Raw genomic sequence first — 27,979 nt, 5'->3', positions numbered from 1 at the left:
AGAGAAGGCATGTGGTGAGCACACCACTGTTGATTGTTGTAAGGTTTCTTGACCGTGGAACCACTATTAATCTGTCGAGTAGTTCCACAGTTGGCCTCTCAAGGCCAGTCATCTGTCCAAAGGAAAACCCCTCGTGGTACCAGGAATCCAACTAGGGTTTCCTGCATGGAAGTCAGCCACACCAACCACTCAACTACGGAGGCAAATAAAAACTTACTTGTGGCGTAGGTTTGATGGGCTATTGTGAATTTAACTATTGTCCAGAAAAAACATAATTTTTGCTTCTGTTTTTTATGTCTGTTTTAGCTCAACAGCCATTTATGGAAAAATTGTTTTGTCCATAGGTGCCTTCTTGCTGGAATGGTAAAACAGCAAATGATGTGATATTTTTCAAACATACAGGGGTAGCAGTTCACAAGGCCAACTGAGGCCTTAATTCCTGAGAGCTGATCATGTTCACTGCAAGCAACAACATTCTCCCTGCCCCCCCCCCCCCCCCACCCCACCCCACACCTCTCACCAATGATATTTTTATATTTTTCATCTTATTCAGTGAGAAAACATTTGGGGTGGGGGGGGAGGGGAGGTGGAGCAGACTCATTTCATTAACATTGAAAGTATTGCATGGATCATGATTCGCAACTTCCTAGTTATTTTTCATGCTGAAGAACTGAAATGATTGGCAAATCCTGGAAAAGGAATAACTTGAAAATATTTTGAATTGTTAAATACAGAGAAAGGATGGATAGTTATACAGAATTAAAGAAAAAATTACATATCCAGTATGGAAAAGGTGACATTATTTTAACTATGATTGTTTTAAATTTTGCTTGTTATAGTAAGTAGGATTAGAAAACAAATGAGGCTTACTGAGGAACAGGGAGACGGGCTGTCAAGTTCCAACTTGACAACAAAAACCTCACCAAATAATGTAGGATAAAAACAGGGAAGTCATCAGTCAATGTATGAAGCAGATCTAAAATAAACAAAGAAAAAGACTTTGGCACAGTCTTAAATTTAGAGAAATCTATAAACAGCCCACTTCTTCATAAAATGAAAATAAATAAATAAATATTCTTTAAAATTAAATTTTAATTTTTAGTTGCATTATACTGATACATAAGTTAGTTTAATATTGTGAACAATCCTTTGTATATCATTCAGGATTACAAGCTTATGAATAGTAAATTGAGTTTGGTCATACTGTAGTTTTAGGTGAGTGCCAAGTAGAATAAAAAGCTTACTTTTGCCATGATAGTCAAAGATGATGATATGCCAACTATATAACAATATATGTTAGAACCCATCCAGATACTTTCCAGTAGTGTACCATGGAAGTCAGCATATTTCATACACAGTCATGGCATGAAATGGGATAATAACTAGTAAATCTGGAAGTTACAGTCTCATAAGAAATTTGAGTGTAACTTCAATGTGCAATTAAAGAAAAATTTGATTATAGCCATGTCATTTAGGGGCATTAGCCCTGGTATGAAGAGTAGCTTCATACTGTGCTTTGAGGATTTAGTGAGAATGAAGATAGGTCACATCAAACCAAGTACAGCTACAAACAATGTTCAACACACTGGATCTGTAAGGAAACAGTAACTTTATGCCATACAGCAAAGTGCAAATAAATAAATAAAATAAACAAACAAAACTGTGATACAGTATTCCAAAGAACCTCACATAACACAGATGCTTCACCTTCACAAAAGTTGTATAGGTATCACAAAGATAAAAGAAATATGTGAACAGTACACAAAATAAAAATTGGTAGCATATAAAATTTCAAATTGTTCATGGTAGGCAGAATAATAGATCTGATTGATGAAAAGAGCTCAAATTCAGATGGAAATGAATGAAGGAAGATGTAATTAGAAAGTGAAGATTGTGTTGGTGGTGGTGATAATTATATACACATAAATATATATCATATACAGCAGAGTATAAGATAGATAGGTGATGAAATGAAGATACATAAGGGGAAAGAGGAGGGTTGGGAGGGGCAAATGACAAATTTTTAGAGAAAGAAGTTACTAAACAAGTCCTAGTTAAAATGGAAAAGTATGTAACAAAAATTTACATTTTTGCTACTCATCATTTTACATGTTCTGTTTCAGTGGCTTGTGTCTTTGGTACAGTTGAACATTTTATTCATTTAATGCAAGCAGTACAATGTTGTTTATGTTAAAGTTTGCAGATGCTGCTAGTTCTTCCAGATACAACAAAAAGAGCTTACTGTAACTATATGTCCACTAGAGAAGAATAAGAAAATAAAACTGCAGTACTTCAAATATCAATAAATGAATTTTCTTTAATATGAATCTTTCCCCCAGAGAAAGAGAAATATTACATTAAAATTGTCGTTTCTCAAATTTCTGTTTACCTGCTTCCTTATTTAATATTTTTGATTATATGCCTATGTTTCAGCCGTCACTGTGGGCGAATCCTGTGCAGCAAGTGCTCAGACAGAGATGTACCTATCCTGAAGTTTGCACTGAACAAACCAGTCAGAGTATGCAGTGTATGCTTCAATGTATTACAGGGAGCTAGTTAAAGTGAACTACTTCTGCTTGCCTTCCCCCAACTTCTTTGTGTGTATAATGTCACAAAATACAGTAATGTTATTTTCTCTGAAACTGGAATAGCTGTATTTGGTAGCTAGAATAATGTTGCAGGGAAGTAATTGTTAATTACTGAAAATTCTATAAAAGTTAATAGTTTTGATCTTGTTTATCAAGGGGTGTGTGTGTGTGTGTGTGTGTGTGTGTGTGTGTGTGTGTGTGTGTGTGTGTGTGTGTTTTTGACAGGGGGAGGGGAGAGGACACTGTTTCACATTTAACTACCTTATTTCAGCAGGTTTAACCAGTTTCCTTGTACATATACCTTTTTTTAAATAGTGAAATTGTATTTAATTATATTAAATAGTTGTCACATCATTCAGCTAAAAATATAGTTATCTGAATGGGACCAACATTATATCATTTTTTTTATACAATGGAAGTAATCAAGTCGATATATTGTACTGTTAAATAAATTGGAAAATATATTACTTAGTTTTGAAGTTATGATAATGTGTTTCTAACTTGTATGAAATTATGGGACACAAGTGAAAGATCCAATGAATCTTCTGTACATGCTACACTGCATTCATGAGGCCAACCCACAAGGGAGACACTGAAGTAGTTGTATAACATTTTACCATCTCCTTTTTTATATCAGCTCTGTAACAGTTAGCGAGATTATTAACGCTACTTGTAATTTTTAGACACATGTATAGGTTTTAGGTAAAAAATTCATGACTCAAGTTGTTTATAACAGCTTGATGAAGAATTAAATTAAAAACCATACACAGCTAGATAGTACCGTACACAACTACTGCAGCCCTACTATGATATTTGTTGAATATGAGAAAATAGACTAGGAAATATTGTGTAATGATATCTCTCTAAATTTTTGCTGTGCACTTGTTATAAGTGACAAAGGTGGATATTTGTTTTTTTTCCATATTCTAAAATTATTTTAATATTCTTCTGAGAAAAATATTTGAATTATTTGTTGGACTTACTAATGGTATGAGATGCTTTCAGACAAGAAATACTTGTTCTTACTAATTTTATTTCCTAAATCCATACAGGCAAATGATTCCTTTGAATGAGCACAGTTGATTTTCTTTCCCATCTTTGAGTCATTCAGAGCTTGTGCTTAGTCTCCAATGACCTTAATGTCAATGGTATGTTAAACCCTAATCTTTCTTCCTTCTTTCTACTGCAATATGTGATACTAGTGAATGTTTCTGTGGGTAGGAAAGTATCAAGTTCTACTACAGCAGTAGTATTATTTTTATTGCATTACTCAAAATGGGTATTAAATTTTACCATACAGCAATGCTGTTAAATACAGTATCAAGATTCAAATATGGACAACCTAAGGGTATGAACACATCTAACATGAAAGCATGCAAAAAACCCTATAGTTTGACTTAACCACTTAATACAGAATCACCTAATTGAAGTTGGTGGTTAATGATTTCAGTACTGCATTTGCGATATCTGTTTTCTGGTTGCATTCTCGCCACAGTTTTGGTTTATTTCTCATGTAATATGTAAGTATGTATGACACACAGAAAATATATCATGTTGTTATATAATTATATTGATGTGTGCTGCACAGTAGGTGGTACTTCTTATTTATTTCTAGAGTAGTATTGGGTGCACATACTCATCATGTGCTCACGTGACTACGGTAACCAGCACAATCTTTTCGTAGACATGCTATATGACTGACATACACCAGCAAGAATCTAGATCCTGAAATATGCTTTAACTCTTCTTCAATGTTTGTTATCTCAATAATTTCATTTTTATATTTGTTTAAAAGATTTCTTCAATGTACATTTTACTTTGGTTCTTCATGCTTTGTTATTATGGAAATGTTTTTGAGTATGTTGGCTGACTTTTTGATGGAATGGCTTGCACAGTCTGACCGAACATTGATTGAAAGTGTCATCAGAAATATCATTTTTGGAACCATTACTCCCCACTGCCTAGAATGGAGTCTTTAGTATCAGAAGCATTTACATATCTCAGCAACAGTTAGTGACTTGCTTGTCATGCCGTGTATTCAAGATTTAAGCTAAAACACCAAAGCAGGCAAGCAACCCACAGACCTTGCTGCCAGTGGAGTTACGCATGAGCAGCAATGCAAAACAAGTCAACTGTTGACAATACATGCATTATTATGTGGAACTAAATTCTTGACAATATAAAGGTATAACATGGCAGTAAATTCCACAAGTTATACTAATGTCTGGCTGTAAAATAAAAGTAATTCGTTTTGGGTTTTATTGACCTAAGCACTATGTATGTATCAGCTACCATTTGGGACAAAATTATTTTAACACGCAAAACTATTTTTGAATCAAAAACAGCTCTTTCAATTAAAGGAAGCTAGTTTGTTTCATAAACTTCTCATTTTATGAAAAAAATAATAATAAAAATATTGTTTTCAGGTCTAACTAGAATACTGGTGACATCTTTTAAAAGCAATGCTTCTCCTGTATATTTTGGTTACTGTCGTGAAGTTATTTTAGTATCTATGCTGGATTTAGCAACACTTATAAAATGTAATGTCATTTAGAGACATAACATCATTTGATGTTAATATCAGAAATAAAATGAAATGATTAGTGAAAAGAGGAAAACAAATATGATTGAAATGATTAGTGAAAAGAGGAAAACAAATATGATTATGGCTCAATTATCAACACGGCGTTTGCACTGTAAGGAGATAAAGTGAGAATATGCAGTCTGATGTATGATAACATGCAGTGGAGTTACTGAGTGCTCTGTGTAAAATCCTATAGCTCATCAAGTTGTGTGATCACCCTAGTGTATTTGAGAAGAGGGTGACATGTGATAACAATGTTCTGGACAGTAATTTCTGGTTGGAAAATCCCAGCCAGTTGCATGACTGCAAATCATCACTTTGTATGTATCTAGCTGTGACAGTGCAATATTGAATATAGTGTGTACTTAGTAGTAAAAGCAGTCATGTACAGAATGGATATCACAACTCTGTCGGACTAGAATAGATGCATAATGTGTTAACAAGCAGTATGGACTGCCCAAAAAACACACTCAAGTTACACTTATGCCAAATAAGGAGATGTTCCACAGTTTTGAAGAGGGCTCACCAGACAGTTGGGGCCGGTGGGGAAAAGAAGAAGAAGAAATTCAAATAATTATGAAAGCTTGGGATAAGGGCAACAGAAATGAGGAGATGGGAGAATGGCACATGGTCCTCCTATCACTGATTCAGCGGTGTGTGATAGAGTAGGAAAAATTATGCCAAGTGTTTATCATGGTGCTCTATCACAGTAGCATTGGTGTGACATGGTGATGTGTTAAGATAACATGTTTCATACACAGCTGAGACAAATACGAAGTCAGCAGCAGCAGAACACAAAAATCAGTGTGAAAGGCTTATAAAGTTCTGGATAGCTTGGTAATTGTTAACAAAGAAGATACTGATAATATAATGAAAATGGATAGATAAAAAATCTACTTACTAAGCAGCAGCAGAACAGCACACGCATAAAACACACAAAAAGGTTTAACCTTTAAAAGCTTTCAGAGTCAGTGGCTGCTCCTTCTGGCAACTGAGTTGAAGGGGAAGGAAGATGGGCAAAGGAAAAGGACTGGAGAGATTTGGCAAAGGGGTACAGTTCAGAAAAGTCACCCAAGTTCTGGGTGGAACTTCAAGAAGTTCCAGTACCCAAATTCATATCTTTGTGGTCTTCAAGAGCTCAGCTGCTATTACATTATGTTTATCATTTTTCATGGATCTCTTGCAGAGGAGTCTCTGGGATGTGGAAAGAGTCAAAGGTGTGTGTTCTTTTCTTTTTACTCAGATACAAGGATATTGTACAATTCTAATGTAGACAGAGTTATGAGCTATACTGCTTGTAAAGATTTTCATTGATGGAGTAGAAGGAGTTGGCCAACAGGAAGTTCTTTAATTGTCTCTGAAACCGATCTTTATCACTTACAAGACCTTTGCTATGCTCTGGTAAGTTATTGAATATATGAGTACCCATATATTTGACTCCTTTTTGTACTAATGTTAAGCTTTTATAGTCCTTATAAAGATTGTGTTTGGTTCTGGTATTATAATCATGTTTTGCACTATTTTGTATAGAAAGACACATGATGGAAATGACAAAGGACATCAATGAGTATATGTACTGAGAAGTAGTATTTAGAATACCAAGTTTCTTAAAGAGGTCTGTGCACGATGATCTAGTACTGTCACCAGATATAATTCTAATGACTCGTTTCTGAATTTTGAAAATGTTCTCTTTGTGAGAGGAGTTTCCCCAAAGGTTGATTCCATAATGCATTTGTGAATGGAAGTAGGCAGAATAAACTAACTTCTTCATTTTTAAATCACCTATTTCTGCTATTATGCATACTGCAAATGTAGCTGAACTAAGGCGTTTCTTTAAGTCTAGAGTGTGAGTTTATGCCGGCTGGGGTGGCCATGCGGTTCTAGGCGCTACAGCCTGGAACCGCGTGACCACTACGGTCGCAGGTTCGAATCCCGCCTCGGGCATGGATGTGTGTGATGTCCTTAGGTTAGTTAGGTTTAAGTAGTTCCTAAGTTCTAGGGGACTGATGACCTTAGAAGTTAAGTCCCATAGTGCGCAAAACCATTTGAGAGTGTGAGTTTTCCAATTTAGGTTGTTGTCAATTTGTAGCTCTAAAAATTTGACACTGTCTACAGCTTTAATTTCATTGTTTGAATAAATTATACTTAAAGGGTCAGGTATTCTTTGTGAGGTACTAAACTGTATGTACTGGGTCTTGTCAAAAATATTTCATTAGCTGATTACTCAGTGAGATCACAGCCTGATACACACACACACACACACACACACACACACACACACACTCTTTTCTATTAAAAAGATAGGATGAGAACCATGAGCCTGCTGCTCCTGTTATCCCATAAAAGAGAGAGATATAAGGATATCATGCTTAACACAATCAAAAGCTTTAGCTAGATCACAGAATATTCCAAGTGGTAATAACTTTTGATTTATTGATTCTAATATATAATCTGTAAAAGTGAATATAGCTCGATCAGTTGACAATCCTTTCCGAAATCCAAACTGATTGCGAATGAGAATATTTTTCTGTACTAAGTGTTTATAAAGTCTATTGTACAATCCCTTCAAACATGTTTGAAAATTATTGTCAATAATGAAATGGGATGGAAGTTTTCCACTGATGATTTGTCTCCTGTTTTGTGTAATGGTTTGACAATAGCATATTTAAGTGTATCTGGAAAAGTACCATTGTGGAGGGTTAATTACATAAGTAACTCAATATGTCACAAAGTTCTGAGGAGCAACATTTAATTATGGTAGTGCTGATTTAATCATAACCACCGGAACATTTATTTTTAAGAGAGCTAATAATAGTAGAAATCTCTTTCGGTGAGGTAGGATGTAGTTGAATTTTGTCAAACTTCTGCGGAAATGCATTTTTTAAATATTTTAAGCTGTCTTCTAAGGAACTATGCAAACTCAAGTTGTCTGCTACTGAAAGGAAAAAGTTGTTGAAAGTGTGCAATTTTGGAGGTATCTCTAATCAACTCATTATTTACATTTAACATAATTTTCTCATTTGCCTGATTAGTTTTCCTGTTTCACTTTTTACTATATTCCGTATAGTTTTTATCTTGTTATTAGAGGCATTTATTTTTTCTGATTACATTGTTTAGTACTTTATAGTATATAATATATAGTATATAGTATAATTTGTAATGTGATTTAGCTCTGTACTCATCGTTTTCCCTTGACATTAAGTACAGCCTTCTTTTTGTTTTGCAAGATACTTTTATTCCATTTGTAATCCAAGGTTTTGAAACATTTAATCTATTTGCTTTGATTACTTTCTTAGGGCAGCAATGTGACATATGACCATATTAGAGAAACGGTTACATTTTTCATTTATCCCGGGTGATTTGTATACATCTTTCCAAGCTGTATTCCTCAAACAGTTTTTATACCTTCAATTCCTGTTTCATTTATTATTCGTATAGTTTCCCACTTCCCGTTATTTGTTGAATCAGACCCCACTGTATTAAATGTAAGCAACTGAGCATCATGATCTGAAAGGCCATTAAATATTGGATTTATGCTATGATTTGCTAGTGGGGTAGTATCTGTGAAAATGTTATCAATAGCAGTGCTGCTGGTACCCATAACCCTGGTTGGGAACTGTACTGAGGGAATGAATTATAAGAAGTGGTAAGAGACTCTAGTATGGATCTTGAGTAACTATCCTCCAGAAAATTTAAATTTAAATCTCCACTTAGTATGATTTCATTATTTTTAGAAGTTAAGGAATTTAATAAGCTGTTCAGTGAATAGCTGGAAATTACCAGTTGGAGCCCTGTATATTGTGACTAAAATTATTTTTCTTTTGTGTGTTTCTACTTGTGTGGCACATGCTTCAAAATGCTGGTGACTACAGTATTTAAGAATGTCAATGTTTTTATAATTGTAACCCTTTCTAATGTAAGTGGCAACTCCTCCTTTCTCCTTCTCTTTTCTACAATACTTTGAAGCTAAGGTATACCCTTCCATATTAAGCATTTCAATTTCACTACCTAAATGATGTTCAGAAATACAAATAATATCAACAGGATTTGTAGACTGTAGCCCATCTAAACAGATCTGAAATTCATTAATTTTGTTTTTTAAACCTCTGATATTTTGATGTACTGAATTTACTGGTACTTTTTTGTCTTCACAAGTATTATGCTTAACATTTTCAGATACATCTTGTTGCAATATTGAATGTGTAGATAATGAGCTTAACCTAAAAAAGAACTAATTCCAAGAGTTGCAGTGTCCCCCCTTAAAGAATTTGCTATCAACCTAGCCAATATATCCTTCCCTATTCTATTGAGATGCAGGCCATGAGAAGTAAAGCCCCACCTACCAATAGTGTCAACAGGAACCAAACCAATCCCTGACCCAGCACCAGCCCAAAGCAGTCGATCTTGACCAGCAGCTTCTCCTCCTCCCATGGAGATATTGTAGAAACCAACTCCTTCAGCTGCCCCTTACAGACAAAGATTAGAACAACTTTGACCAGATTGATCCTCCTAAATTTGGGACCTAGACTGTTGTCCCCCCTCCCCCTGAAAATCTTCTCCAAGAGAGACATCTGAACAAACTCCACCAGTTGCAATTTTATTTTTTTTATTTTTGAGACCTTTTTATTCCTACCATTTATGTTTAGGAAGCCATTCTTTGCCTTAGTTTTCTTTTTGTTCTTAGAGAAGCTTTCTCCTCTGAGCCCCTGACAAAGATTTGATCCTGATCTGCTACAACTTCTCTGTGATGATTTCCGCTTCTCAGACTGTTCTATTGCCTGATCCCATTGCATGAACTACTTCCATTGGTGCCAATTCTAATGCGTAGGTGTTTGAGGCCTCATCAAGTCTATTTTTGTTCTCCACTTAGGTTGCACGTGAATTAGGATTTATTAGCTTGACACTACGGAGCCCCACATCGTACAAGGCCAATTATTCAGGGAGGTTGCTTGGTATCCCTGAGGCTCCATTCAGGAGAAATCTTCTCATGTGTCATGCACTCCTCAGCATGGGTTGCATCACACATTCGATTGTGTACCTGGGGGATTGGAGAAGGTCTATGGGAATCGATGTGGGATATTTCTCCTTTATTTTTAACGCAAGCTGTCTCGGTGCCATGTCAGAGGTTCTGTGATATATCCACTGAGCTATAGGCGATGCTAGATTGAGAAGAATCGTAAACAATAGTAGATGGTGTGATGATTGAGGTCGTAAGAAATGTACACTAGCTTTCCAGACGTCTAGTGCTATACTTTCAGTAGAAATTATGTCTATGATTTGGAATCAAGTCTTTCCATTCAACCACATACCTGCATTGGATCCTATAGAGAAGTCCTTTAATGATTACAGCCACTAGAGAATCATATTCCTTGCACTCTCATATCTCAAAACGTGATACCTTTCTCGAACCTATGTGCTACAGTAAAATTCCAAGATGGTTTTAGGTAGCCCTTATACATCTTGCAACTACCCCTCAGACTCTGCACTACTGTCCCTGTAGCTTTGCTCATGTGATTGTTCCAAAGTAAGTAAGAACTGAGTAGAAGTTGGAAAAAGCTGTATCTACCACCTTCTGTGACCTGTGTAGAAACAGGCGAAGCTGAGTTACTGCAACAGAACTGTGTTTTGACCATTCCACGGAAGCGAAGCCTGCTCCTGTACAGGAACTGGGGGAAGTACGTCTATCACCCCAACATTCTATCATCGTTATTCTGTTCCATCCACCAGAGAAAAATGCCGAACTATAAAAGCTCCACTAACTTCATCCCATAGAGAACTTGATAAGATTTTTACTGCATCTCTTTCCTCCCATACATCGAAAACAATTACTGCATGCGTGTTGGCATTGAACATGTGAAGATCTTATTAAATATACAGATACTGAGCCACTGCACAGACCAGTTTAAAGTTTCATCACTTGTACTGTACGAGGATGACCAAATCCCACAGACTATACTGCAAGACGCAGGAGACACTCCCTGTGAGCTTGTGTCATTTGAAATATTGTTTTTTTCTGCTGTAACACACTTTTTACACTGCCATACATTATTTTTCCACCATGACTTAGAGGCCTGTTCCAGGTTCTAAACTGTCATTAACACTTTCTGACCCATTTCTTCTCATAGAAAACTAGATGTCGCACAGTGTATATCATGTTGTTACTGCGGCTACCATAACACACCACAAACACTGGATGATTTTAAATAAAATACAGTTACAACATAAGGAAACTGGAAGAGTTTGGCGGCATTGTGGAGAATTTCCAAACTGGTGTCCGAAAGTGACTGACGACCTCAACATTTAAACTCATCTGTCATAGTGACAGAATAGCTGATGGCCGTGCATTTCATTTTGACTGATTCCTCACATTGCAGTCATGTATGCGATCACTGTTTCAGTGCTATCCATCCCCAGAAGGTGTTGTCCCTCCACCAAAACTCTTTCTCCAACTCAAACAAGCGATGTTAGTCAATCATTATGTGGTAACCAACAGTGTACCACTGGACAGATGAGGTGATTAGTGCAAACAATTTTAGCAATTTTACAGTAATTTCAACACCGAGCAATGCTGCGACAGCATTTTTCCTAATTTCGGTATCATAGCTAAACCACCCATTGCCTACTTTGCGAGTATCATTGCAAATGTAGATAGATGACTGTGCAGTGCGTCCATTCATTGTTAATTGTTGAACACACAAATAATCAAAGTATACCAGACAGTGCTCTACATTTTTCTAACACCTCTGAGCATAGTGCTTAATTTACGATCTATCTCAATGGTGATGGGGTCACAGAGCATTCTCGCAGTCATAAGGTAAAATTAGAGACTGAAAGACCATTCACACTGTCATTGACCAACCTGCCGTGCAGCACCGTTAACAATTTAATCTGCAACTGACCAGAAGTAGACTGCTACATTCCACGTCTCATGAATGAATGGAGCTACCCGAGTCCTCGCCCATTCAAGTACACAAGATTTTTGCAGATGCACAGATGTCAAGGAGGTTAGCACTGCTTATTGGTGTATAGTAACAGATTTGAAAGTTTTGTGATGTAATGGCAGACGGTTTAGAAGAACAAGAAACGGGTGATTTTTATGTATTGATGAAGCTCCAGACAGATGGAGTTTGGAGAATTTTACATCAGTCAACTACGCTATCAACTCTGAAGTATTGTTCTAGAGTCTAGGCCCGTACCTGGAAGGTATGGCCAAGAGAGAACACAAACAAATGCGTTCCTAAGGCTACAACGTTCCGCACTTAAAACAGGCTATAATGTTACATCGCTTGAGTTTCTGCCCTATCAGCCCTATCAGTCGTGTGGAATGCAGTGCTGTTAATATTCCAATGCAAGAAATATATTTCCAGTGCATTACATATATCCTTCTTGCAGGTTTCTCTACAATAAACTATGGTATCGAACCGTAAAATGAGAAAACTATTTCCTTAAAACAGTGGCTCTGTGTGATACATGCACAATATAGCTTTCTAGAGATGTATAGTATCCACTGTCCACATCCGATCATGGTTCAGAAATTATACTATGCCCACATCAGCTCTATATAAAATGATCGTTAGTGACGGAAAATACCTCTTACAATGAAACAGATAAACGCATAGCAGTGGCGTCAGACATGCAAGATTACAAGTCATGCCACCACTAACTTTGTAAACAGCACATCTGTCAAGCTGGTGTATGCACAGGGGATTTCAGTGCCTCACAAACACCTATCGCTAACTTGTTATGAAACTGAAGTATCAATTTTACACTTAAGACGCGAATGGAGTACATCGCATAAATCTTCATTCCTTTAGAGGAATGTGTCATGTTTCATCACACGTGAGATGGAATTCCTCTGATGACTGAGGAGTTTACTATTAATGATCGCAAGTAGACACTGCTCTAAAACCCACACAGAACAAGCGGTGGTATAAGAGTCGAATGCAGGCAATGTCACACAACTGATGCATCCTGACGGAACATCAGGAAAAAAAAAAGGTCAAATGACCTGCAGCAATCTCTCTCTCTCTCTCTCTCTCTCTCTCTCTCTCTCTCTCTCTCTCTTTCTCTCACATGCATCATCAGTCTGCCACTAAATCGTACCTTGTTACACTTCCATCTCAACCAACCAACCCATCCACTCTATGTCATCCTTTAATGCAGATGCAGTTAAGTGTAGAGGCAGATCTTTCTCTTTCTTCCTAAAAAGTGTCAAATACAGTAGTCAGCTTGTGTGTATCACTGTTACCACAATAGACATGCAGTAGAATGCTGCCTCCATGAAAAAAAGTGACTGTTTCCCTGGTTCCATTCGCTTCCATGTCAATGTTTACTCGGATACCTCTTGCTGTCGCATACTTGTCCACATGTCGGAATCTCAAGCGATCTAAAATTTTAGCCTGTTTTAAATGTGGAACATTGTAGCATTAGGAGTGCGTTTATGTTCTCTCTTACCAATACCTTCCAGGTACTGATCCTAGACTCTAGAACAATGGGAGGAGAGAGATGCAGTAAAAATCTTATCGAGTTCTCTATCGGATGAAGTTAGTGGAGCTTTTATAGTTTGGAATTTTTCTCTGGTGGATGGAACAGAATAACAATTTTAGAATGTTGGAGTGGTAGACATGAATGGGCCCTGAGGTACGTGGATCTGTAGTACCTGCACGTAGTTTGGAGATGCACCACAATTCAGTAGCAAAATCCATGTCCTTCCTCTCAGTTCCCGTACTGTGCATCTGCATTACCGTGCTTCTTCCCAGGCGTGTGCACCACCTTGTAGTTGAATTCACTAAGCCTCACAGCCCACCTAGCGTGTCTAGTGGACGGATCCTTCAACCTCTACCGCCACTTCAACGCAGCCTGATCTGTCACTACCCGAAATCTTCTTCCATGTAAATAACATTTAAAATATGTGATTCCATAGATTACACTCAGCATCTCCCTCTCTGTTGTTGAGTAATTCCTCTCTGCTGCATTAAACTGCCTGGATGCATAGGCTACAGGATGTTCTTTCCCGTCAGTTTCCTTACTAATAACACACACTATTGCTTGATTCGATGCATCGCGTGCTAGTGTAAACTCCTTTTCAAAATCTGGGAACACAAGAACCGGACTTGATGTTAACACTTCTCTCAGTTTGTCAAACACTTTCTGACACTCTTCTGTCCACTCAAATTTCACATCCTTTCGTAACCATCGCGTCAATGGCTGTGCTAAATCTGCAAAACCCTTCATGAACTTTCAATAGAAATTGCAAATTCCAATGAATGACTGCACTTCCTTAAATTTTTTCAGTTCCCGAAAATCCCTTACAGCCTGTACCAACCTCAGATCTGTTTGCACTCCACCCTTACTGATAGTATGACCCAAATATTTTACTTCTTCTAATGCAAAATGACAATTCTGCAGACTCAATGTCAAACGGGCTGCTCATAACCCATAAAGACTTCCCTTAACCACTGTCTATGTTGCTCCATACTGCTTGAAAACTCTATAATTTTATCCAAATAGACATGACAATGCTGTGGTTTCAAACACCTGAAGACGCTGTCTAGCAACCTCTGAAACATTGCCAGAGCATTTTTCAAACCGAATGGCATTCTGATGTACTGGTAATGGCCTCCAGGAGTAGAGAACGCAATTTTTGGATGATCCTCTTGAGCCACCTCTGACGATAACCACTTCTCAAATCCATCATAGAAAAGGACTGGCACTGTCCTAAGTGATACAAAGTCTCTAATATGTTTGAAATGGGGTATGTGTCCATTCCTGTGTTATTATTGAGGTATCATAGTCACAACATAACTTGTATTTCTTAGTTCCATCCATAGATTTTTTAGGTGCAACAGCAATGCCCACTACCCAACAACTATTACTATGCTCTATAATACCATCCACAAGTTGCTGATCAATGAAATCCTCCACAATTGGCTGCAAATACCTCAGCATTCTGTATGGTTTACGGTAAACAGGTGCTTCATTCCCTGTTGGTATCCTATGTTGAACTAATTGAGTTGCTGGCAATGGCCCTTGCGGGAAAAACAAATCCTTAAATTCCCACAATAATTCTTCTATATGCTCTCTTTCTCCTCCTTTCAAATGCTTAATTTTGTCACGCAATGCAGATCTATCGGCAGTTAGTGGTTGATCACTTCGCCTACCTCTCAAATACCAGTCTTAGTCACCTGGCACATCCAAATTTGCTACTAAAGCTCCTTTTCTCAAATTCGCGTCTACAGCACTAAAATTATCTACATTCATGGGAACTACTCGCCCGTCATTCCCCTCCTGTAAGTGTACAATACTACGTTTCACAAAAAAAAAAAAAAAAAAAAAAAACCAATGGACCCAAAACTTCATTATCCTCCAATGGTTCAGTAACACATACTGTACCCACAGGTAGATTAGACTCCATACTTACCCAAAGTGACTTCCAGGGGCCACCACACACACACACACTTATGCGAATTAAGCCTTAATGCTAATGTATGTGGTTCAATTAGTTTGTTCACTACGTTGAACGCTCCTCGTAATACCTCTGCATCGATAACCGTTTCCCCTAGCTGAAATAACATTCCACCAAGTTCCACAGTTCGTTGTCAAAGGTCAATTTTGGCACGATGTTGTTGCAAGAAATCTACTCCTAGGATCATGTCGTAGCCCTCACTTACCCATGGTACTACCTCCATGCATGCGTCAAATTGGACTTTCCCTATGCGAAAGTCTACTGTCACTGACCCCAAATGTGTGACCACCTCATCCCCTATAACGTGATGTGCCTAACTTCCTTCGTCCCATTAAACTCTTAGAAGCTACCTGACACTTTCGCCCTCGAGTCCAACAAACTCTTAAACATTTTAGTTCCTATGGATCCTACCACTGAACATTCCACCTCTGCACACATATTTGTAGCATTGAAATTAAATGGGAGTTCCCTTAGGTGGGTCTTAGGTGTCCTCTGCCGTATAACGATTGTCCACCTCTACTAACTCCACTTCTCCATCCTCCACACTGCTGATTTCCACCCCTTCCTCTATTTCTTGGTGACTGATTACATTGACTCTTCATGTTTCCTGTACGGCCACACCTATAACATTTTATAAGCGCTGTAAACACTGCTTGTCTATCATGTACCCCCATTGCCACTTCTATTTCCTCACATTGAATTGCCAGCTGAATTGCCAAATACAAATCTTTCAGAGTCCTTTCACGCACTTTCCGTGATATACGTGCCAGTAACCTCTTCAAAAATACATCAACTGCCCTATGCTCAGCCTCCTGCAACAGAACACCATTTGCATCACTCTGACCCAACTCGTAAGTGTACTCATTAATTTCTCTTATTCTGTCCAGAAATTTCTCTACTGTCCACCCCTCTCTCTTCGTCATTGTACTAAACTTCTCCCAAAGTACCAAGCGCTATTCTGTTTCTTGTACCTATGTAAAAGCCCCTCCTTCAACTGCTTAAGCTGTCCTGCCTTCTTAGGCCTCAGAACGTGTTAAATGTCTCTTTGCTTCACTCATTAATTTAATCTTGGCTACATGTAACAACTGTTCATCCGACCAACCGCTCATCACAGCTGAGGTTTCAAAGTCCTCCACAAATGAACCCCTCAGATGCCTTGCCAGAAAACAGAATATTCGAACTCGTGGCAGCTGGATCAGTCTCCAGCTGCGGCATCCTAGGTAACAGTGACTGATCCGATGCTATTTCCTGCTCACTTCTAGATGTTAATTCACTCCTCAACTGTGTATTGTCCGCTGTCAACTGTGTTACCTTTTCCAACAAAATCCATACCACTTCTGGTTCCGACACACCTTGCATTCCTGACTCTGCCGTTGTGTTGCTTTTGTTCCCCGTTAATCCCGAAACAAAACAATTAAGTACAAAAATAACTCGACTCCGTACACCTCAGTATCATCATACTCAGTAATATCATACTCAAACCAATACAAAAGTAATTAAATTCCACGAAAAAAAATAAATCTTACCACCCAAAATACACTAACACTTACTCTGACAACAAAAAGTACTATGCCCTCACAAAACATCTACAATGGCCTGCCATGAGCCATACTCAAAAACAAAAAAAAAAAAGTCCAACACTCAAAAGGAAACTGGTCAGAACTCACCACATCTTGTGGCTGTAATGCAGGCGGTGGGCTTGAACGTAGTACTGTACAGATGACGTCCGCTATTCTGACTCCACATGTAGTATCAACTTCTGACACCGAATGCAACAGCAACACCAAATGTAGCGGGAAGAAGTAGAAGGCACTGTATTAAGACTCATCCAAGCTTTCCAAGTGATTTATTATTTCCAACTACAGTGCCGCAATCCCCTCGGTCTGTGTCACTGGGTCCCGCAATGCTGAGGACATCACTTTGCTGACTGCGAAATGGCTTGGCATGGAATGGCTGCCTCAGCGACCTGTGCATGCACTGCTGTGTGTTGGCCCTGTACGGCTGTGATGTCAGGATGCGCTGACAGCTGATTCAGCGGCCTTCACCTCTACCACCTCAGCATTGCCCGCTGCAATGCAACCCACGGCATGCTCCTTCGCCAGCGTGGCTAAGAACGAGGCAACGAGCGCCCGTGATTCGGTGTCTGAATCTGCAGCCCTTGCCCTGGATGTCTCCGGTGCGTGTTGGGAGTCAAGATGACTGCCTGCAGTAGCGAGCCGTGGCGTGGCCCGCTGCTGGCTGGCTGCGGACCCTGCATTGGCCTCAGATGATTGAACCAGTGACCTGCCATGGACTGGAATGCTGGCGCCCCATCTACTGCTGTACTTATCCGGTGGTGTGATACACCCAACTGTCCAGGAGAGCTGCTATATTTGAATGCTTTGTTAGTGAACCGGCACCTATTTATATGCAGCTGTGCGCCTGTGTTTTGCTAACCGCCGTGCCCCGCGTCTCATACTCATCTCACTTAGGTTGGCCAGCGGGACACTTCTGCCTGTGACTTGTGCCATGTAAACTGCTGCGTGTACATTTTCGGCGGTTCTATGCTCTGTGGCCACTATTTTACTTCGCAACTGCTGGTGGGAGTAACTCTCTGTAAACAGGCCCGCGCGTGGCTGTCACTTGTGCGCTCAAAAATATTTCACCAAAACTGACTTTTCCTATCCCAAACTATGTGAAATCCGTCCCCAAATAAATTGCTCGAAAATAAATGAAAGTACACTCCTTCCTCTCTCCAGCAGCCCAGCACAGGCCGAGTCTTTTTCGTGCCATTTTTCCCCCCAGACCGCAATCTAGGATTACTTCACAGGAGGGACGTCAGTGCCCTCTGGTGGCAGTACTGTGTAATAGGCCAGTTGGACTTAAAATAAAGACTACCAGCTAAATAAAGACTTCAGTCCATCCTATAGAGTACAGGCTAGGTTCTTTTCCCGACATTTTCCGTACCCCAAACTGCCATCTTGAATTAAATCATGGTAGGGATTTCAGCGCCCTCTGGTGGCAATACTGTGTACTAGGTCAGGTGGATTCCAGACTTCTAGGTGAACACACTGGATGGAGGTACTGCCTCTAATTGTCCAGCACAAGCTGAGTCCTTTTCCCGCCATTTTCCCCACCCCAGGCCGCCATCTTGGATTACTTCACAGGAGGGGCTCTGAACCCCATGGCGAACACACTTGATGGTGGTACTGGTATTGTTTAAATAATGACTGAAAATAAATACATGTCCAGCACAGGCCTAGTCCTTTTCCCGCCAATTCCTAGGAAGAGGTGGCGGTCAGATGACTTAGGTTAGTGGAGGTAGCCCAAGTGACATATTTTCCTGACATTTTCTTAGGTTAGTCGAGGTAGCTGTGGTGTGTTGCATTGTCCTGATGGAATTTGAACGTCCCGCTATTTTCTGGGGAAGAGGTGGAGAATATGTGTGTGTGTGTGGGGGGGGGGGGGGGGGGCGGTAGGTTAGTGGAGGTAGCCCAATTCACCTACCTTCCCGCCAACATTCAAACTTCCCGCCAAAATCCGCCATCTTGGATGACGGTGCTTGCATCATAAGCTGACGTCATGGCGCCATCTTGGATGACTCCATCGGCGCCAGCTTGGATAACGGTACTTAGGGCCACACGAACTTTGTCCCACAACTTATGCTTCCACCTATTGTTAGATTATTCTGACAAGTGTTTAACGACAATTCGTAGTTAAGAATTTGACATGTCAGAATGCATGATATGACTTGTGAAAACGGATTGGCACACTGCTTGCAACTTTGGAAAGTCCGTACTGTGATCCATTTGCTGGACTATGTAGAAAGCTTAACTGCTTTGGTATAGGAAGCTCTCCGGTATTAGTATTGGTATGGGTATGTGTATGTGTATATATTCAAGAATTAATCCAAAAGTATGTGCTGCACAGTGATCTGTCTATCAAGAATCGTACTCAAGTATATAGCAACGATGCATTAATCGACAAATTCGTATGATCTGGGTGTTAAGTCTACAATAATTATGCCAGTAGGCATAAGTCGAAAACGTGTAACATAAGGCTCGGATGCCAAAAAAAAATAAAAAACCGTGTGGAAGTACTAAAAGAAAAAAAAAAAAGATCCCTCCAACTCGTTATGTGTGGCATGTTTGCCAAACAGCAGTTGGCTCTCGATTCTGATTGAGTGGAAAATCTATATCTTAAATCATTTCGTGGAGATGGCGAACTCTAGAAACCTTATGGCGTGTGATACGTCTGGGGATGAGGCGATGTTTTCGTAGAAGTTAGCTAGAGCGTTCAAAGCTACTCTTTCTACAATAAACGTGTCAGTTCTTCCTCGTCTGGCACACACCGACTATCAAGCAGGAACGTACGAGACATAAATGAAAGATGCGAGAGGGTTTCAATTCTAATTACACCCTTTATTCCTCGAGAAATATGTGATGATGATGACGACGACGACGACGACATCGCGGGTGGGATTTGTTACTGTTTAGTTTGAAATGATAGTCAGCTGTTGTGAGTATGGGCATACCGTAATTTTTCGGACGCTATACACCTATAAATGGTACTCGGAAATGTTATTCTATTGGAACGTAAAGTTACTGTGGTTAGTGTCTGACATGTGCAAAGAAAAGGATATGGGTGAGACTATGTCCGGTCATAAGGGGCGTGTTTGTGTTTTTTAATAGAAGGTGGCTATGAGAGGTAAGTTGACGCTAAATAAAACTGCTCCATTGAATTTTCTTTCACAGAGCAGCGAATGTAACTGGAGGTGTCTGCAGTCGGCAGGAGATGCAGTACTCACAGGTGCACATTTTAGGATAAAAACACGTGTGGATCTCCTTCGTTCTGTAGTGACCAGATGTCTCGCTTTGTTCTGTAGTCCAGCACCCAGCCAAGTGCTCCTGGCGAGGGGTCAGTGCCTTCGGCTACTGGTTAGCTAGCACGTCTGCTTGCATCAGCTATAGCAGCAGCTGGTTATTCCATCCAGATTTTTTTACGTTTCGTAAACGCCAGCGTCATATGCTATTGCACTGGTAAAACGGGACCTGCCATAGTGAACAAATAATATGCTCTTTAATTATAGCTTGTTGTGGAACATTAAAATTACGTGGACTGCTTGAAACAGGTTGTTCTGTGATGACCAATTTTCTTATGAAACTACAACACAAGAATCTGCTGCCATTGCGAATGATGCTCTGCTGGGCATGGTCTTCTTTTTCTTCTTCAAGTACAGGTGACAAAAACCTTACACCCAAGTCTGTAGAGGCGTTTTATGGAGCAAAAACGTCCAGTGTCAGTAGGCAGACGGTATTTGTTTTCGTAGCATCGGTAAAATATTATAGGGTTCTCAATTAGGTGATGTCAGAAGGCTCTATTACAAGGCATGCTCTGCCAACATGGTTTTTAAGTTTTGTAAACGCCAGCATGACATATCATTGCATTAATAAAACGAGACCTACCATAGTGTACAAAGGATGTTCTCTTGAATTATAGCTTGTTATTTCCGAATGTAAAATGATTGTGTTTTAACCGACATGTGAACAGACAGAGCAGAAGACTGTACTCTGTAATGTTATTTCACATGCCTAAAATGTTGTAATACCCAAATGCATGGCAATTTATATACAGACCCTGATCTGAGTGCCAGGGACGTTCTCAAACCATGTAATTTTGTCCGTCAAAGTGAAAGAAATTGGTTAACATAGATATTACGTTAGAGTGTATGGTTTTTTTTTTTTCAGGTTTAAAGATGTCACTTTCCCTTTACTCCAATGAAAGTTTCGAAGTAACAAAGGCATTCTGTAGCGATTGGTAGGTTACACAGCAAAATAGCGGAAGTTTTTTCGATTTGATGCATGGCTGACATGTATAGGAGATGTGACATAAGTCATTAGTACATGTCAGATGTATCGCTAAAGAGCTGAGATCTCTGAAGTTTGTTTATCTGTTACCGGTAGCAGTGTAGTAATTTTTTTTATGTCACTAGAAGTCATTAAATAACAGGATGTGGAGAGGAAGAGAGAGAGATGTGAACTGTATGCTGCAGTTGACCATAAAAATGACCATATAGATGCTATTCTGTATTGATAATACAATCGTATGAACAGAATGGAATGCCCAAGTGCATGGCAATTTACAGTTTGAACATGGGGAATGCTGTCAAACTATACCGATGTTGCTCATAAAACTAGGAAATATGGAGCGCGCCTATTTTCGTGGAATCATGGCTGTTTTATTAACATCACAATTGTGTTTTTTAATAGATGGTCGCTTATAGTAGGTGCATTGTCGTTAAATACAACTGTGTGACTCAGCACAGCAGGCGCCAGCAGATGCAATCAGTCGTGATAAGGGAAGTGTGGCCGCAGCTGCACTTTTAGACAAAAAACGCGAGGTTGTCTTTGTTCAGGAGAGACATAATTTATCTCTCTTTTTTTCTGTAGCCTGCTGGAGCCATGGCCTATTATTGTGTGTGTAACTTTTTTCTGCATTGATAGCACTGGCACCTCAAGCAATGTGCTCCAACGAGGATGCACAGCCTCCGGGAACTGTAGAACAGTTTTGAGCGGTATTGCTGCCTAAGTGACATACGTGATAGGCAAAAAGTAAGGAAAGGGGCGGTGAAAAGTTGTAAGGGTGATGGAGGGTGGGGGTGATTGTAGAATGTTTTTAAGTCATTCTCATGGCTATTTGTGTACTATAGCAGTCAGTCATCAAACTTCAAGTGAACACACACACACACACATTAAAGAGAAAGCGGGAGTGGAGGGGTAGAAAATGGGGGGGGGGGGGGGGGCTGCAGAGTGTGAGACAGTTTACAGCACCATCTGGTGTCTATAGGGCAGATAATAGTCAGTCTTCGAACTTAGAGGTGAAAATATACACATGTGGTTGGGAAAATGGGAATGGGAGTGGCAGAAAATGGGGACACTAGAAAGTACATTAACCTAACCTTCCTCTCCAGCAGCTGGACTGAGACTGACCGTTTCCCGCCATTTGCAAGGGCGGTTGAGGGGGCGGGTCGGTGACGTAATAGGAGTGGAGGGAGGACTGGGCCAAAATTTTCTGCCATTCCAGGGGATGGAGGGGTGTGCGATGTCATAGAAACGTGGGGGGATGGAACCCAGGCGACATTTCGAATAAATTATCTGCTCCAGAAACCACCTAGCCTCATATTGCCATAAACGATTAATGTATACTGTGCACGGCAAAATGGCACTATCAGAGAATGAGCAACAAACTTCGTGAAATTTGTGGAAAACTCATAGAGAGTTCCGTTATTGTGAAATTACGGTTTTCGATAAGTTCGGCAGTCACTATCCTGGGTCTTCCACTTCGCTCTTCGTCGTGAACGTCGTCAGGAAAACTGCAAGAAGGGATGCTGCTGCTTCATGGTAACGATTTTCTGTTAGTGTCATACCGATTTTGGACTGTACAGCCTTTGAACGGAAACTTTTTGGTCCCTATTTACACTTCATTCTTTACTGTGTCAACAGGGCTTCTCCAGATCTACTGTCTTTTCCAATTTCTCTTGTGAAATACTTTCATGCAATATACACATACTTTGCTGCTGTTCTGGCACGCCTGGTAATTTCTGTCGAGAATTCACTCAGTTCCACTCTTCTTAACATTTATTGTTGTTGTTAAAAAAACTCATTGTCATTTGCCCTCTTTGATTTTGCATTAAAGGAACCAAATTTTCAATGGACTTCTGTGGCTGGCACTCCCATTTTGATGTTATAATCACCAAGTAACTATTAACGAAAATGTGATGGGTTCTGAATTTTTTGCTGTTGACATATCTTCATAGAACTGTTGTAGTTCTTAATCAGTTGAGGTGGAAGTAGTTTCTTAGACACAGTTGATTCGAAGCCTAATCTTAGTATATACGAGAGCTATCCACAAAGTACATTACGTTTTCATTTGTGTCCGTTAGGGGCGGGGCTAGCGCGGCCATCTTGGTGTTATGGCATTGCGCCGCTCAGTCGGCATCCTGCCGTGCTAGTGAGAGGTTCGTGCTGTACTCCGTTGAGTTACTGTGACAGTTTGAAATGTCAGCGTTAATTGAAAATGCCGCGAAGTGTGAAGTGCGTGCTGTAATAAGGTTTCTGACTGCAAAAAACTGTACACCGATAGAAATCTATTGGCAGCTTTGTGAAGTGTATGGGGACAACATAATCACTGAAGGTTGAGTGCGTCAATGGGTCATAAAATTTAAAAATTGCCGAACTAACGTTCACGACGAAGAGCGAAGTGGAAGACCCCGGATAGTGGCTGCCGAACTTGTCGAAAACGTCGATGCCGCGGTCCGCGAAAACCGTAATTTCACAATAACGGAACTCTCTACGAGTCTTCCACAAATTTCACGAAGTTTGTTGCACGAAATCATTACCGAAAAGCTTGGTTACCACAAGTTTTGTGCAAGATGGATACCAAAAATCTTGACAGAGATTCACATAAATCAGCGAATGGCTGCAGCGTTAACGTTTTTGGACGCTTACGAGAAAGATGGCGACTCATTATTCGATCGCATCGTTACTGGTGACGAAACATGGGTTAAGCATGAGAACTGCGAGACGAAATTGCAGTCAATGCAGTGGGGGCACACAAATTCCCCCCAAAAACCCAAGAAATGGATGCAGACAATGTCGGCAAGGAAGGTGATGGCGACTGTCTTTTGGGACAGAAAAGGTGTGATTTTTGTGGATTTCCTGCAAAGAGGCACTAAAATAAACTCTCAAAGGTATTGCCAAACTCTGCACAACCTCAGAAGAGCAATACAAAACAAGCGCAGGGAAAGTTGGGCTCAAAGATCTTGTCGATTCACGACAACGACCGGGCCCACACGGCAAATGCCACTCGTGAAGTTCTCGAATCTTTTAAGTGGGAGTTGTTTCCTCATCTGCCGTACAGTCCCGACCTTGCACCGAGCGACTTCCACTTATTCACAGCAATGAACAAGTGGTTGGCTATGCAGCATTTTGATGACGACGCACAGCTTCAAGAAGAGATAACCACATGGTTGAAGGCGCAGGCGGCCGAATTTTACGACGAAGGAATTTCCAAGCTCGTCCATCGCTATGATAAGTGCCTTAATTTAAATGGCAACTATGTAGAAAAGTAGTATTTAAGTGTGGCTTTCATCTGTATATAGTAAAAAAAATTTCCAATACTTTCTTTTTAATTCCAAAACGTAATGTACTTTGTGGATAGCCCTCCTACCTCAGGGATCATGTAAAGCACTCTGTCTGAAATGGATGTGGTTTTGATGATACAGTGTCCCCTCCTGTTGGGAGTTGGCAGAGCTATGCCGCCAGTATGTGAATTTATATAAGATTTGTTCTGAAACATGAGGTGCCCAAACTCGAGGCCAGCAGTCGTTTCACTGTAGAGCCTCGTTTCACTGACTCCGGGCATTACCATTTGCTGTTTTGGAAATGATCTTCCAAAACGCCAACAAGTCCTTAAAGTTTCATGGTATGAATATTATATGAAGTTTAGGAAGTATATTTGAAGTTGATTCTATTTCCTTTGTGTTTATTTTGTCGTTTAATTTGATTTGTCGACTTTTTGCATCAGATCTCCTTCAGAAACCGTGTGGCAGACTGACATTTCAATTCGAGATTCCGAGCCTCCAACTGTATTTGCCTGGGGTATACTTGTTTTAAGGTTCTTCATTTTTGTTCAGGGAATATTTGAAACACGCCTTCTCATGCTGGGGTTGAGAAGCGATACAGGATTGTAGAGAAGTTAATAGAGATTAGGATGGATAAGGCTTTTAGTACATGTTCCCCAGTTCCCCATGGAACATCCAGGTGAGCAAGAACAATTGCTAGCACAGATCATTACTGGGGTAAACTATGTTCTGGTGCACTCTGCATTGTTGACAGATGTATCCAAGATAGCAGCGATGACGTCATCCAAGATGCCGGTGGGTAGATTTTGAAATAGCGAATGACACCATCCAAAATGGCGATGATGACGCCATTAAATATGGCGGATTTTGGTGGGAAAGTGCTACGTCCCCTCCCCCAGAAAAATGGCGGGAAGTTCAAATTCCAACAGGATAATGCATCACACCACGGTAATTTCTACCAACCTAAGAAAATCACCAGAAGATAATTCACTAGGGCTACCTCCACTAACCTCAGTAACCCAACCGCCACCTCTGCCTAGGGATTAGTGCGAAAAGGACTCGGCCTGCAGTGGGCTGCTGGAGAGAGGAAGGAGTGCACTTTATGTATTTTGGAACAATTTATTTAGGGGTGGAGTATATTTATCACAGTAATACAGAACACACGCTCACACATGCCACACAGCATACAAACCTGCAAAGCACTCCTAAATAACTCATGTATAATTCTCTACACTTGCACTTGTTAATTGTTCATTGTCAAAATAACACATTGCACAGCCCACGGACCTGCAAACCACTCATAAATAATGCAATACATTTATGTCCAGAGAGCCAAACAACTCGTAAATTGTCGAAATAATAATCCATCTAAAAGACTCTGCAAATATGCTTGCTAAATGTCAACTCTCGAAATCTTTATTTAAACAATTACAGGCAGCACCACCATCCACGGTGTTTGCCACGAGGTATGGACTCCAACTGACCTAGTACACAGTACCACCATCAGAGGGTACTGATGTCCGTTCCATGAGGTAATTCAAGATGGCAGCCATGACATCAGCTGAGATGAAAGTACTATTATCCAAGATGGCGGCCAACAGTGTGTTCACCACTTAGTCTAGACCTAGTACACAGTACCACGTTCAGAGAGCACTGTCGTCCGTTCCGTGATGTAATCCAAGATGGTAGGGGAGGGGAAATGGCGGGAAAAAAATTCTGCCTGTGCTAGAGATCTAGACTCCAACTGATCTAGAACATAATACTGCCACCAGAGGGTGCTGTCATCCCTCCTGTGAAGTAAGCCCTGATGGTGGTCTGGAGGGGAAAATGGCGCGAAAATGACTGGGCTGCTGGAGAGAGTAAGGAAGGAGTGTACTTTATTTATTTTGTAACGATTTATTTAGAGAAAGATTTTATATATCACACTGATACAAAACATATGCTTGGGGTCACGACACACAGCCCACAGACCTGTAAACTACCCCTAAATAACGCTCTGCAGACACACAAACAACTCCTAACTTACCCAAATACTTTCAGTAAAGACATGCTGACTCCTAAATAACGCATTACACAGACACGAAACCAACTCGTACACTGTCCATATAGCGCATAGCACAGCCTACAGACCTGCTCACAAAAAAATCCAACAGACACGCAAGCAACAAGCACAAGCACCGTCCGCCAAACCTTGTCCAGTGCACCACACAGGAGGCTACCTGCAGCCCCCCAAAGTGACATGGCCGTCAGCTGTCAAACTACATACAGGTGCCCTCAAGCATGAGGCAGCGACATCCCTTTCATACTTGATACCTGAGAAATTCCTCTCGAAATAAGTGTTCACCTAGGCACCGTTGCTGAGGCAAACGGGTAGGAGTACAGACGCTGTCACAGCTGCGAGCTGCCACCAAATGCAGGTGAAAGTTGCCTCTCTTTTTGGGCATACAGTCAGTGTTATACTGACGTCACAGAACTCAAAGGCATGCTCACGCAGCTCCCATATGCGAGACACCTCTGGGCAGCACGTGTCATAACTGTCGATGACAGAGTAGCACAGGGCGCATTGATCCCAGCACGACATGAGAGACGAGTCTAGCTGTGCTTAACTGCCCAAAGTGTCTGACGCAATGCTTGAAGTGTGCACGCATAGCTACACATCTTCACAAGCACATCTAACAAGGCTCTCAATCTTATACTGATGTCACATGAATATGTAAAAAAAAAAAAAAAAAAAAAAACTGAGTCGACTTCGCGGAAATTGTAAGTGTCTCGGAAATAGTTAACGCTCGCTTTCTTGATGACTCAGCTTGTGTGCACGGAAATTCTTGCCCTAACAGGACCTGTTTATGAAAATAGCGCAGAATAACGTCGAATGCAGTCTTCCTCGTGGACCTAACGGGGTACCCCGTCCATTATGTGTTACCCTTCCTTCTTTCAACACCCACAAACGTTCCCACCGCTATGTAGAGGAGCCTATATCCCAGCACAAAGGATGTGAATGAACCAAGCATTATGATTGAATCTTATTGAATTTACCCTCCGAATTACTGATGCTGCTAGTATCAAAGAACCATCTGCCTATTTTCCTTCTGTAGATGAGACTTTCAGTGGTTATTTTACACAGATCACCATATTGCAATGGCAATTAAATCTTACAAACTACCGTACATATAGTCAAATATGGAAAGACTCTTACTCATTTGCACTGCTCTCCCACCGAG

The 27,979-nt window shown here is 40.3% G+C and overlaps 1 protein-coding gene across 1 annotated transcript in view; it reads left to right on the top strand.

Annotated features, from left to right (window-relative positions):
* Positions 1 to 3,500, top strand: part of LOC126101579 (rabankyrin-5) — a 443,789-nt gene extending 440,289 nt beyond the window's left edge. Inside the window, exon 23 of the mRNA XM_049912232.1 lies at positions 2,434 to 3,500. Coding sequence (XP_049768189.1) covers positions 2,434 to 2,560 — 127 coding nt within the window. The 3' untranslated portion in view covers positions 2,561 to 3,500. The remainder of the gene's footprint in view (positions 1 to 2,433) is intronic.
* The last annotated feature ends 24,479 nt before the right edge of the window (positions 3,501 to 27,979 follow it).

The sequence above is a fragment of the Schistocerca cancellata genome, chromosome 9, assembly GCF_023864275.1.
Source record: "Schistocerca cancellata isolate TAMUIC-IGC-003103 chromosome 9, iqSchCanc2.1, whole genome shotgun sequence".
In the NCBI taxonomy this organism is placed as follows: Eukaryota; Metazoa; Arthropoda; class Insecta; order Orthoptera; family Acrididae; genus Schistocerca; species Schistocerca cancellata.
Note: the sequence above shows the minus strand (reverse complement) of the source record. Positions and strands in the feature narration are given on the sequence as shown.